At 44.0% G+C, this 13,436-nt stretch overlaps 1 protein-coding gene and 1 non-coding gene across 2 annotated transcripts in view; one reads left to right on the top strand and one right to left on the bottom strand.

Annotated features, from left to right (window-relative positions):
- The window catches only part of sspo (SCO-spondin), a 75,801-nt gene continuing 62,365 nt past the window's right edge, over nucleotides 1-13,436 (bottom strand). The window contains exons 113-118 of the mRNA XM_047568885.1: nucleotides 13,022-13,233; nucleotides 12,044-12,139; nucleotides 7,165-7,225; nucleotides 6,444-6,574; nucleotides 2,519-2,669; nucleotides 1-441 (exon numbers count right to left, since the gene is read on the bottom strand). Coding sequence (XP_047424841.1) covers nucleotides 419-441; nucleotides 2,519-2,669; nucleotides 6,444-6,574; nucleotides 7,165-7,225; nucleotides 12,044-12,139; nucleotides 13,022-13,233 — 674 coding nt within the window. The 3' untranslated portion in view covers nucleotides 1-418. The remainder of the gene's footprint in view (nucleotides 442-2,518; nucleotides 2,670-6,443; nucleotides 6,575-7,164; nucleotides 7,226-12,043; nucleotides 12,140-13,021; nucleotides 13,234-13,436) is intronic.
- On the top strand, nucleotides 9,744-9,825 carry trnas-gcu. The gene has a single exon. It is a non-coding gene; the product is annotated as a tRNA-Ser (tRNA).

The raw sequence follows: 13,436 nt of genomic DNA, 5'->3' as shown, positions 1-13,436 counted from the left end.
TACGTGCAGAAAGTGTTTATTGATGGGTCTATCAGAACTGCACTGTAAACATGTAAAAACATCAAGTTAACAACAGTAGAGTTCAACTTAAAGGACAAATGCTGGTACATATATTACATTTTGTTTACACACACATACAGAACATCCTTTGATGCCTAACAGGTCTTACTTAGATTGTATCACTGATGATTTAATCTACAAATGGAGAGTAGAGAAAAGGGCTGTACAGAGTGAAGAAGAATAAACAAAGAACAACTCTATGACCAGTCATATGATGACTAACGACTGCACAGCAATGAACAGGAACTTATTTCAGGACCTTTTCCATCCATCCATCCATCCATCCATCCATCCAAACACACTCTCTGTCTCACTCGCTCACGCTCGCCCGCCTCTCAGACACACTCAACACACTGGCTCAGCGTCTGGACAGGTCACCTCCTGTGGAGAAAAGAAACACACTCATCAAATACAAAAGTGCTTTCTCCACAGGAAAAAAACATGAATGATTTACTCCACCACGAGAACACTAAATAAAAACCTTTGCTGAAACTGCACCTCATTTAAACCACAAGACCTGGTGGAGCAAAAAACCCACAGTACATTTTTTGTCAATTACGTTGCATGGTCCTCGTCTCCCGGCTTATTAGTTTAAGTATTTTGAATTGATTGCATTATTTAGGACAAATAATCGTATTAGCATCCCTAGCGTGCATGTTTGTGCTCACAGAGGACATCTGGGGAGTCTCTCCTTGTGTGTGTCATGCAACCTGATCTTAAAACGAGGTTCCTATAGTCTGAACACATGCCTCTAAAAAATGCTCTCTAAAATGCTTTCATGTAAGCCATCTTGTTTCTGTAATAAGTGTGTGTAAGTAAGTGGAATATACAAACTGGCGCTCAGTGTGTGTGTGTGTGTGTGTGTGAATGTTTGGCCACATGCCATCAAAGATTGATCGCAGTAACAACCAGATCCGTCTGATGCCGTGTCCACAGCAGTAGCGCTGGGAGGGAATATGAGCTGGGGGGAAGGAGGGGGGTTCTGTGTGGTATGTGGCTTCATCCAATTAACTAACGCAATCACCCATGTTGATGAATGGATTAGCACATAATTGCTTCAGAGGTGGCGACCATGATTGGATTATTCATGGTGGGGAAAAGCGAACGTATGTTTCACGCGCAAATCTGCAGAAATGTAGCGTCAGTGGCCGTATGTTTGTCTGTCATCCTAGCGCTAACGGAAAGTGACTGAGAAATTGTGTTGGAGACGAAGAGACTGACATGATGTCCTAGCTGCCATCTTGTCATATAACTCTCCTGCTCTTTTCTTCAGCATTGTCACACTGCAATCAGCGGTGACGAAGGAGATATTTTCAAACCAGGACAAAGCTGGTTTGAGCGGAGCGCCTGGTTTCTGCCTCATTTCAATCTGAAACAAAAAGGTTATGCTGCTTTTTTGACCTAAATGAGGGCTGGTGCAGCAGCTACTAAAAATACCTTGTGCAGGGCCTGTTCAAAACATTGCCTCGCTCAGACTGTTTCTCAAGAGTTCCACATGTTCACACTCCAAACTGGGCTTCCTTTGGGTTTAACGTATAGTGCCATCCTCTGGCAATGCTAAACCCTAGCCTCACTTAAAGGCCATAATAAGACTTACTTAGGTGCAATGAAATTCAGATGGTCAGTGTCCCGATCAGGTTTTTTTTTGTCTCCCGATCCAATCTAAATCTTTTAATATTCAGTATCTTATATCTTATATAAAGCAAATTACTCCCCTGTAGATTCCTTAAGTCTTTTCTTGTCTTCCTTGTATGCTCCCACAGTCGACTGGATCCAGTCCAATAAATGTTCCAATGTTCTGATCATTCAACGCTGCCATAAATTCCCTAAACCTTTCTACATAAACACAGCATTCAGTGTTTGTTGTTGTTTCAGTGCAGCCCAGCCTTCTGAGTTTTTTTTTTTTTTTTAATCACGTGGTGTAATTTACAGTTGTCTTTCTTCTTCTTCTTTGTTCTGCTTTGGCAGCTTTGACGCTAGCCAACCACTATTAAATCAGAGGAGGAAGAAGACATTTGACCCTACAAGGCTGTGGTTTTCTATGGCAGACCTAAACTAAGACCTAAACAAAAGATCGGAGATCTGATTCGATCATTTTAAATGCCTGGATCGCACCAGAAACCGATCTCTCAAAATATACCGATCTATATACAGCTCTCCTAAAAATATATACAAACATTTTTAGAATAGTTTAGAATAGTTAGAATAGAATCCCTCAGCTACGGCAGCCAATCACATGTTCAGTTATATGATCAGTTGTCAGTCATGTGAGGGCAGTCTTTTGAAAGTGCAGTACGCTGGATGATATTTAAAAGGAATGCGCTTTAGCCGAGTAGCTGAGCCACATTTGAAGAACACGGAGTGTGTGCTCTGTACTTTTACATATATTCAAATGTTGGTTTTCGCACTGACACGAGAGAAGGACATGCAAATCCATTCGGCCCTATTATTTCCTCACCTTGGCAGCTTGTGCACTCGCAGCTGTGTATGACTGGCAGGACGACCGGCTCATTCTCACCATTCTCACACTGCAGGCTGAGGAAACGGACGGGGTTGTGTGGGTCCAAGCGGTAGCTACAGCACTCACACACTGACTGGAGGTAGGGCTCCTGGATGGATAGAGGACAGACGAGGGGGGGTGAAATACAGTAAAAGCAGAGTGGATGAGGTGAAACGAGAGCCAGAGGGATAAGGTAGAGGGAAGTAATTAGAAGATTGGAATACGATCAGGTGAAATTAGAAGAAGGGGTGGGAATGAGGGAAATTTTGAGAACAGAGAGGTTAAAGAGTCAGGAGAAAGAGGAGGCAAATATGAGAGGAGAGGAGAGGCAGGTGGTGGCGTGAGAACAAGATTAGACTGAATAAGAATAGACTGACAGACAATAACGATTATTTCCTGAGATGCATCTAAGACTACGAAATCCCATTACACTAAATAATAATACGGGTGGGTGATGTGCAAAGGGATGAACAGTACAGTAGCTCTGCAGAACAAAATGTTTTGCTACGTTGAGCTAGCTGCTCTCATTGCCCAGCAAACTTTACACTCACAGATGCTACTTTAATGCAACGGTCCTTAGAGGAAAAAAGCTCTCTAGGCCTACCAAATCCACTAGATCTCAAACTGATGAAGTATCTGTGGGGAGAACCACAGAGGCCCCTCCCCTCAACCCCAACCGCCCCCATTAACAACATCCAGACACCACTCTTTTCCTCTTTTCCACCACTCCATTCTCTGGTGAGTCACAGCGTTTTTTGTGGCAAGACCTCCACAATATTAGGAAGGTGGTCATAATGTTATGCCGGACCTGAGTAAATTGTTGGATACGTGATTCATACTCCAAGAGAAACCTCACTTCACTCTCCTTTCAGCATTTATTTAGTCTCCAACAGCTCTGAAGGGAAAATATCTGATTCTTCAGTTCAGTAGAGCTCAGCATCATGGTGCCGCAAAGGCAGCCGGATTCATGTTGGCCACTGTTTTTTTCCAGTGGAAAACAGAAACTGTTATGATGAGTGGGAGTACACTAGGTCATAGAATCACAACAATTACCTGAAATACACTAAAAAGCTTTGTTAGTCTCAAAGGATCTGCAGAGTCAGGGGATGATAGTGTGCGGGTTCATCTCTGTAAGTGACACTCTCACATTGCTCAGACTGCATTTACATAAAGCCGCATGCATTTGCAAATGCCTTTGGCCACACTGAAATGCCAAAACAACACAGGAAGACACAGGAGCAAACAAGCCACAGATAAACACAGATGAAGAAAGGTTAGAATATTCACATCTCCACAGGGGCTGCCTGCTTTTGTGCTTTTTCCTCTCTGTTTACAACAGACAAAAAGTTTGGAGTCATGGGTTCATCACAGAACAGCCACAGGTTAAGCAGAGTTTCTTTTCCCCTCCTTCATTTAGTTCAAGAAAACTAGGTCTATCTCTTCCAGCTCATTGGCAACACTTCCCTGGGCCAAAAAAAACAAACTTCTTTTGGGCTTCTTGACAGCTGGTGGACCAGATTAGAGGAGTCTGAGCATCAAGTGGTTGATAACGTGTAACCCCAGATTCTAGTATAGGCACAGTGCAACAATCAGTCATAACATTATGGCCACCTTCTTAATATTGTGTAGGTCTACCTTGCGTCTCAAAAACAACTGTGGCTCATCAGAGAATGGACATGAGTCTTCTGAGGGTGTCCTGTGGTGTCTGGAAACAGGATGTTGTTAGTGGGGGTCTTTGGGTCCTATGAGGGGAGGGGCCTCTGTGGATCATCCCAGATACTTGATCAGTTTGGGATCTAGTGAATTTGGAGGCCAGGTCAACACCTCGTGCTGTTCTTTATGTTTTTTTAGTTGTTCCTAAAGCATTTCTGTGTGTGTGTCTGTGTCAGGCTGCATCCTGCTGGGGATGGCTGCTGCCATCGTGAAGTGTCATTGCTATAGGGTGGGGGTGTCTGGTCTGGTCTAGGTGGGTGCTACATGTCTAAGTAACATTCACATAAATACCAGGTCCAAAAGTTTCCCAGCAGAACTGTCACAAGATGGTCAATGTAATTTTCCCTCTCCTGTCAGTGTTTTTAATGTTGTGGCTCATCAGTGTATGTCACCTTAAATCTGTTCTGAATCAGTACCTGAGGGCAAAATTGGATTTGATATGAAACACTTGCACAGTTGCGAGGACGTTTCTAAAGAAAACATCTATTTTGGTCATATACTGTGGAGCCCTTGATGTAAAAGCTCAGTTTTGGTGAAACAGAGACATTGTAGCTTTTTTTCACTTATTTGTCATTTTTTTGCTACTTTCTTACTCTTATTGGAATAGGAAGTGTTGGGTTCAGAGAGGTAGGAAAATATGCACTGTGCAGGGTAGAAGGCTGGGATGAACCAGAAGACCATGCTACTATAGTGAGGGCTACGGCCCCAGCTAATGGGGCACCATTTCAACCGGGTGAGCTATAGGGGTGCTCCTACTGTCAGGCATCATTAAATGCAGAAATATTGCTTAGTGCAACCTCCAAAGACATTCTGGTTATCTTTCATTGTCACCAATTGGGGGGTTTGCTTGGTAGAAGTCACCTCTTGGAAGTGGAACTCGTGAGTCCAATTAATGCAGCAAAGAGCCAAGGAGGAGAAGGATGGGAGCAAAGAATGAGAGGAGGGAGGAGAGAGAAGTGCAGACTCGCAGATTCAAACTGCAGCTACTGTGAAGAATAGCACTTATTAGCGCTTCACAAGCCCACAGTGTGTGTGTCTTCAGCTGGCGGTGGGGAATAGGATTTGATTCTTTGTGAACACTGTGATGAATTTCTGCTTCCTCCGGTCTTGCTGATCAATGAAATGGGAACTCTTTGCTGCCTAGTCACCGCTTACTGTCCCCAGTTGCCACAGTAACGGGAGGTAATGACACATTTGGCCGAGCTGTTGTTTATTTTTACTAATCTCCCAGCATGACTGGGTCTATTTTTACAGTGGCGATGTATGGATGCCAAGAAAGAACAAAGTCACCATGGTGACGAGGTGATGAGCTCGCTGTCTTACAACGATGTAGAAAATAAAACACACACAGGAACGCAGAAAAGAGGGTGTAGACAATGAGGAGGAATCGGTGATGGGGTCTGCACGTGAACACTGCACAAGACTCACATTATGAATATTCATATTTAAATCATTAGTGACTCACTCACCTAATGATACATTTTTATTCACCTGCCGTCAACTATTTGAAATGTATATTTAGCTGTAACCACAGATGAGAAGAGGTAAATGATCAATTTAGTTTTCCTCTTTCAGAGAGTTAGCTGCAGGGTTTCTCTATAAGTAGCGGCACACTGCAGATGATTAGCTGCACAGAGCCAAGTATTCAGCTTAATTTTGTTTTTAAAAAAATAAAAAGCAGGTCCAGGGCCACGCTTCGGGAGCAGAACAGATGAGCAATTTGTTCTGCACACAGCGAGAGCTAAAGCTATAATCCTGATTATTTTCTTGCTTATTGTGAGCATTTTTCTCAGTAATGGCTTGTTGCTTTGTTTTTTTCTTTGTTGGCACTTTTTATCCACATGTTGCAAATCTATGCCTGGAAGACGTTCTCTGGTTTAATGAATAGTGAATAAATTACAAACTGTAGGGTCCGACATGACAGTGTATGATTAAAAACAATTAACTGTGCCGTGGTGGGCAATTTGCAAACAATTACGACCAACAGCCTTTTTAATCAGTTGTGGCTGAGTTCAGTCAACATCGCTGCTCGTATTGATTTTTACTGTTGTCATATTGGTCTGGTCGGAGTTGGAGTCAATACTCAATATTGCCTTATGGTGTTTGGAGAGTAATATGTTCTCTCCTGTGTGTGTCTGTGTGTGTGTGTGCTCGTGTCTGCTCTCAGTACCTCCAGGATGACATCAGTCCTGGAGAGGCAGCGTCCCCTGCAGAAGCTGACCTCCACGTTGTCAAGCCGACAGTCTCCCTTGGTGATGTTCCGGACCTGCACAAAGCGGCGGCACTCTGGAACCGGCTCCCCTGCGTGGAAACGCAGAGGACGGGGGAGGGAAAAGGAGGCAAAATGAGGTTGAAGAGATTATTAGAAACCGCGGGCAAAGAGAATTTGAAAGCATGTGTTTTGTATTTGAATAAAGATGAGGGAAGAAGACAGACTCAGAGAGCACCTTGCAGAGAGCACAGTGACATTGGCTTGCCCCTCGCAGCATGTGACATTTCCACCACTGGGAGCGAGATTAAAGTAATGTAATCTCTCACTAATTGGGCACAGCGGCTCTATATAAAATTAACTATGGAACGTTCAGAGCCACTTGCTTTGGAAGTAAAGAGACGGGATCAAATGAACCGTGACTGAGGACCGCTCACTTCACAATAAGTAGTGTTTCCAATTGTTCCATTTGTTTTGCATTACCACAGATGAGGAGCATTACTCCTCGGCTTCCGCAGAGAGTTTAGAGATGGGAGCGAATAATGGGCTGGGACGGCCGTGAGGAACATAATGATTTTCGGTTTTCTGCACCGCAAATATAATTGAGATATCTTAACAAAGAGGCTGTGCTGGTTGGTGAATTTTGAGATGTTATTCTCTGTTTTCTGCATGCTTTACTAACCTGGAAACTGTTTTCTGCAGACCGGACAGCAGCTGCCTGGTTCCTCCACCTTGACCTCCCCCTAAGAAACACATTACAAAATCTTTCTTAAAAACAGACTGGTGCATGGCAAAAAATAGGTATACAGTAGGAAGGACAGTGAATAGTGGAAAGTTACTGAGACACCTAGCAAACTGACCTTGAGTTAAGGTCTACACAGGTCTACACCTACACAGTAGGTCAAACATTTGCACAACCAAAGTCAAAAATTAAATACGCAGCATCAACTTTTTAAAATCAGATTATCCAAATCTTTATCGCTGAGAGCCCTGCTGGTTTTCATTCAAGCGGGATACAGTGGATCACAGGGATCCAGGAGTATAGAACAGAGGAGAGAATAATGAGGGACGACTACATGTACCTGTGTCACAGCTATTTCTCAAAACAGGAGAGGGCTGCTGTGAGCGAGTGACGAGAGCGAGAGACCAGCAAACGGGTGAGAAAAAGGAACCGAGAAAGAAGAGCCAAAAAGTGAGACATGAGGACCAAAAATAGCACGGGACGGGGAGAGAGAGACTGTGACGTAGGGGACACACAGGACGCAGGCAGACAGGAGTAAAGCTGCTGCGGAAGAAAGATCCAGAACAAACCAGAGAGACGCAGGGTGTCCCCGTGATGTCCCTGTCTGAGAATAGCTGCTGCTAGCATGCACAGTCACACGCAGACGCACGGTACCGACAGCTGGCTGCGGCAGCGCCCCTACGAACGCCACCCTCAGCGCACCCCCGGAAACTTCGCCCATCTGCACACACAGCTGCACCCTGACGACTTCTCCTCCCACTCTGCACTGCCGCCGGCCTCTCCTCAGGGACGGAGGCCGCCACTCACTTAAAGGGTGACGGGTCACGGAGAGAATCACTTTGAGGCCTTTAAGTTGAATGTGGCGAATGCACTCGGGGACAGAAGCAGAGTGAAGTGTGGAGTTGTGCTTGTTTAAAAGAAAAGAGGACTCAGACTTAAAGTAAATGCTAGTCAGATCTATGTTGTCTAACGGCTGCGAAATGGAAACCAGAGCCAGAGATTAATGTGTCTGCTATCAAAAAATAAATAAATAAATAAAAAATAAGAGGAGCTAGTGTTTGAGGGGAAAACATCCTGAAAGCTTTTATCACCTGATAACCAACAGAGGCTTCGATACTGAAGAGGGGCTCCCAGCAGAGCAGCAGAGGCATGCCAAGAGATTCCAGTTTTAAACAAGCAATGCGCCTAACTGTAGCAGACTAATAAATAACAGAGTAGCCTGACAGGAGTCAAATCTCAGGTGAGGGAACCGAGCGCATTAAATGACCTTCTTCATATTGACCAGGATAAGGAGCACTTTCACTGAGGCATGGCTTGGAGCAGGCAGGGGAGGCGAGGGACTTGAGGATGCGAGCAGAACTGGTTACACAATACCGAGCCCCTCCAGAGTGCACTGCCGTAAGGGCCCCTGTACACCAGAGGGGGAACAGCGAGGAGACCGAGTGCACCGTGGGAGCTCGCTGTGCTATCTCCTTTAGGTTCTGGATGTCAGCAGAATTTATTTTTACCCTGGCCTTTATACAGTGACAGTGTGCTAAAGATATAAATCCACCTTAACTCTGTCATGGATGAGACTTTTCCCCCGCCCCCCAAACCACATCACCATGGTGAGAAATAGTGTATCTCTAAAGGACGTGGTCAAAAATTAAAATTTTCTATTCCTTGAGGGAGATGAAACTTAGGGTACAGAGAATATACACAACTAATGAAAACACAACGCAAAGCACAGGACAAAGAAATGCTTGCTAATCAAATAAAATGTCCCAAACATTGTGTTCGCTGGCTCCAATTTCATGACATAAAAATATATTTATATACTAAGACTGAAATAAAATAAAATAAAATTAGCATCTTCTTAAATAACAAATTTAGTCATTTTCTTTCAGGATCAAGCCTTACTGGGAAGAAATATTCAGATAAACATGGTGAAGCCCACATCTCAAAAACTTCACTATTTTATTTGGCATTAGAAAACTAAAAGAAACAACAAAACGGCTGATTAGACGGACACAAAGCCTACACAGACTACAGGAAAAACATCTGTCTTACGTATTGTGCAGGTTAATACAGGGATGCTAAAAAAAGGAGTGTAAAAGATGGAATGTGAAAGATGTGTGTGTCTGGTTTATGAACAGAAAGTAAATGATCAGAGCAGAAGACCAGAACAAAATACAAAAATACTGAGGAGGAAAAGGATGAGAAACAAATCCACATAATAACAAAAGTTGTTAACGTGTTACTGTTAAAAGAGCAGCTTTGAGGATTGAGGTTTGCATTTTTAAAAGTTAAAAGCAAAGAAATGTAGGCGTTTAATCAAGCAAACATCCTGAACATTGCATTGTACTGTCCAACAGGATTCAGTGTCCTATGCTGTGCATTCAAGTAGGTTAGTAGGTTTAACAGGGTCTGCCTGTAGTCCACACTGACTGACAAATCAGACAAGGAAAGCACAACGTAATAACAGCTGTGCTATGTGTACTGATACGTGGAATCAGTGGAGAGGATGGGGACAGATATGTGACGAGGTGGCCGAGTGGTTAAGGCGATGGACTGCTAATCCATTGTGCTCTGCACGCGTGGGTTCGAATCCCATCCTCGTCGGAGACATTTTAGAAGGAGCCGCACACCAGTGTTTAAAAAGCAGTTTTGGAGCCCGTAAGGTCACAAGGTTCACATCGGCTTGAGATGCCTTGAGCAACATCCAAGTATACGCACTACCGTGAGACCGATGGATCATTACATACTGCAGTGATAAATGTCCTTTACCTATTTCCCCTTCATTTCATTTCTTTCCTTCACATATTTAACTCGCCCACTTTCTTGTACACAGTGAGCTCAAACCTCGTCCCAACATGATTTCTGACTTGCCTCCCCCCCGTCGGCATCTTTATCTCACTTATTTAAGTTGCAGTTGCAAGTTATTTACAACTCATAACACCATGGAGAGCCGTAGCTATCAGAAGTCTCTGGGACAGGCGGCATAATTTTAAATTTGGTACGACCCAGGAGTAAAACATAGCAGAAAGACTGCTGGATGCAGACTTGCAAAATGATTCATTTTTCTAAAGCAGAAGGTCTTCAACATTTTTCAGGCCAAGGACCTCAAACTGATGCAGAGATTAAGTAGGGACTTAGTGCTGTTTATAAATATACATTACTATACATTATTATTATCATTGTGCATTCAACATTAAGCTTTCCTTTATCCCTTAACTAAAATATACTGGATTTATGTTAATGTGTATTTAAAGAAATTTAAATTTGTGGGGGAAAATAAAAATGTATAAAAAACGTCTAATCAACCAAAGACCCCCTAGGGGTCGCAGACCCCCTGTTGCACCCAGAGTTCTAAAGTGACGTGGTGGCAGCATCAGTTAGATGCCACAAACAGTGATTGTTTTGATACAGTCATGGAAAGACGATGGGATCTGCATTCACACAGAATGAGAAGGTCCACTCTTTTGAAGGGCTACAAAAACACATTTCAGCAGTCACAAAGCGGAGTCTCTTTTTTATCTCCACCACTTGTGGAGGGCACATGAATAATTGACGCCCAGGTGTTAACTCATCTCTGTGACTCTCTGGGTATTGTCTGCAACACACAGGCGGCCATTCTTTTCTGTCAAGTGCCCATCACCAGCAATAACAACTTCTGGTACCTATAAACTCCTCCTGACTGACAGTACAATAACCTAAACCATATGCAAAACACTGCTGGGAAAACCTATTAGAGGGTATGTCAAAGAAGATGAGTTTTGATCCGTAATCTTATTAAAAGGGACTGCAAATTTCAGCTGTGAGAAAACAAGGAGGCAGTGTTGTGCAGGAGGAGGAAGAAGAAAAAGTGCATTCTTGTGGGAGGATCGGACACTCAGGTATTGATCTATTTCAGCCACCGCCTTGCAGAGAACATCCCACATGTTCTTGAGGGAGCTGAGAATTTTCTCCCTCGCTCGGAGTAATTGAGATGTTTGTGACCACCAGAGACTCCGCGTGTGTGCTGCACCACCGCGGGTCAGCAGCAGAGGTTGGATGGAATCATGTGTTTGTCTTGGAGACCAAGTCGTGTCTTCGTACGTGAACCTTCATCTCACCTTATCTGTGTTGTTTTATGCAGAGGGTGCAAAACACATCTGCAGGAGATCCAGTTTAACTCTAGAACTACAAATGCAGACTTTAGCTACACATCTTTCTCAGCACCTACAGGAAATTATGATGTAAGGGCTTTGGACCGTACTATGTCCAGGTAGTCCATATCTGTCTGAATGTAGGTCTGATCACTGTGATTCTGTCTTAAACAACCTCATAAACATGTAATCAGGGACTTCACCACAACAATATTATGGCCAAAAAACGGATGTTTGAGGAGTAATTGACACATGTCAACTACAAGGTGGTGCGACACTAACAGTGAACGTGTTTGACAGCTGTTAGTTGTTATAGTTGTCACTCCTACTGAGGTAGTGGTCCCACTAATATCACTGGGTGTATTAAGCCACAATAGCAATGATGAAAGCAAGACAACTTCAAGGTAAGATTTTCACAGCTTTTGTCCTGATACAGTAAAACATTTCTTTTCACCAAACACAAGCTGCACATCCCCACTGTGTATTCCAATTCATAAATTGTGCCCTTACAAATAAATAGCATCACAGCATATCACTATAACAATGTGAGATGATACGTTTGGTGATGGAGGATTCTGTCATTACCACTCATTACTCCCAGTGATTCTGCGGTTTAGATCTTTAGAAAAAGGGGGTTTAAACTGTACATGTACATCATCAGACTGACGCTGACTCCAGTGCATGTGTCTCACCTCATCACAGTCCAGGGATGGGCACCTCAGCTGGCACAGCTTCTTCCCGTTCACACAGCTGCATGACAGACAGCCCTCCTCCCACTCCGATCCTGCCTGGCTCAACCACACACACACACACACACACACACAGCATTTATATTCATTACGCAGAGTTTTTATTTTTTAACTACGGTGATGCTTTAACTGGCCAGTGCACTGCATGCAAGCTGGTAAAATCTCAAGCTCTTTTTCTTCAGAAAGTCCATCTGACTGCGCTGCATATCAGGTTAGAATATAGGCATCATAATGAGGCAGTTCATTATGAATTGCTTTTACAGTGCACAGTGAGCTATTTGTATAATGGCCATGTGGTGGTTGATTAAAAAAAAACATAGAGGGTCTTTATATGGATATTAATCATCAACAGCTGGCAAAAAGGGAAAGAGACAAAGACTAGACAGGCAGAAACAAAGACACAGAAAGAAAGCATGAATGAGAAGCAGGGTTGGAGGGAGAGGATGAAAGACAAAAGGGGAATAGGGATGAAGAGAAGACAGATTTAGAGGATGAGTGATTTGAGTGAGGTAAATAAGGACAAAAAGATAATGAAAGAAGAAAAGGAAGAAGTAAAATCAAGAAGAGGGGAGCTGACCTCTTGTCAGAGTATGATTAATTCTTATAATCCTATAATACCCCCTCCTTCATAAATAATTTTTGGCAGGCTTGCCTAGTTGCGGTCAGAGTACCGCCTTTCTACAGCTACTCCTACATAATTGATGAGGCTGAGGGACGGAGAGGTATTGTGGTGTAACGTGGTCCGCGGGGCTTGTCACTCATCTGCTAATAGGCCCTTCTTTATGAGTAAATAACACAATGGGAGTGAATGGGATGGAACGTAAACCCCGCAACGCGGCAAGTACAATGAGGACAAGCTGCCAAGTCCTCTGGACGGCAGATGTCTCCTGACTTTGGGTGTAAGCTGGAGCGTCGGCATACCTCCCGCAGGACGCCCTGGTCACGGCAGGGGCAGAGGGCGGGGATGACACACGCGCCCTCCTGGTTTCGGTAAAGCCCCTCTCGACAGACACAGCCCTCGGCCGAGCGGCTGCAGTTGACAGCGGAGGAGGAGTAAATGTCCTGGCAGCTTCTCTCGCACAGCGGGGCCTCCTCTGACAGACTTCTTTTCCACTGCTCCCCGTCAGGGCAAACTGTATGGGAGGAGGAGGAGGAGAAGGAGGAGGGAAGATGTGACAGGGAGATGGTAGAGTGGGGAGTGGAAATCGGAAAAAAGTGGAAACCGTTCAACGTTGATGAATCGGTGGGGGGGCAAAGGGCGATGAGCACAGTAAATGAGAGTATTTGAAGGAGCAGGATTAAAGTGATCATTAGTAAACGCCGTCTCCCTCCTCTC

This window comes from Mugil cephalus, chromosome 18 (genome assembly GCF_022458985.1).
Source record: "Mugil cephalus isolate CIBA_MC_2020 chromosome 18, CIBA_Mcephalus_1.1, whole genome shotgun sequence".
Classification (NCBI taxonomy): Eukaryota; Metazoa; Chordata; class Actinopteri; order Mugiliformes; family Mugilidae; genus Mugil; species Mugil cephalus.
The sequence above is the reverse complement of the archived record's forward strand: the minus strand, read 5'-3'. Positions and strand labels throughout refer to the sequence as shown.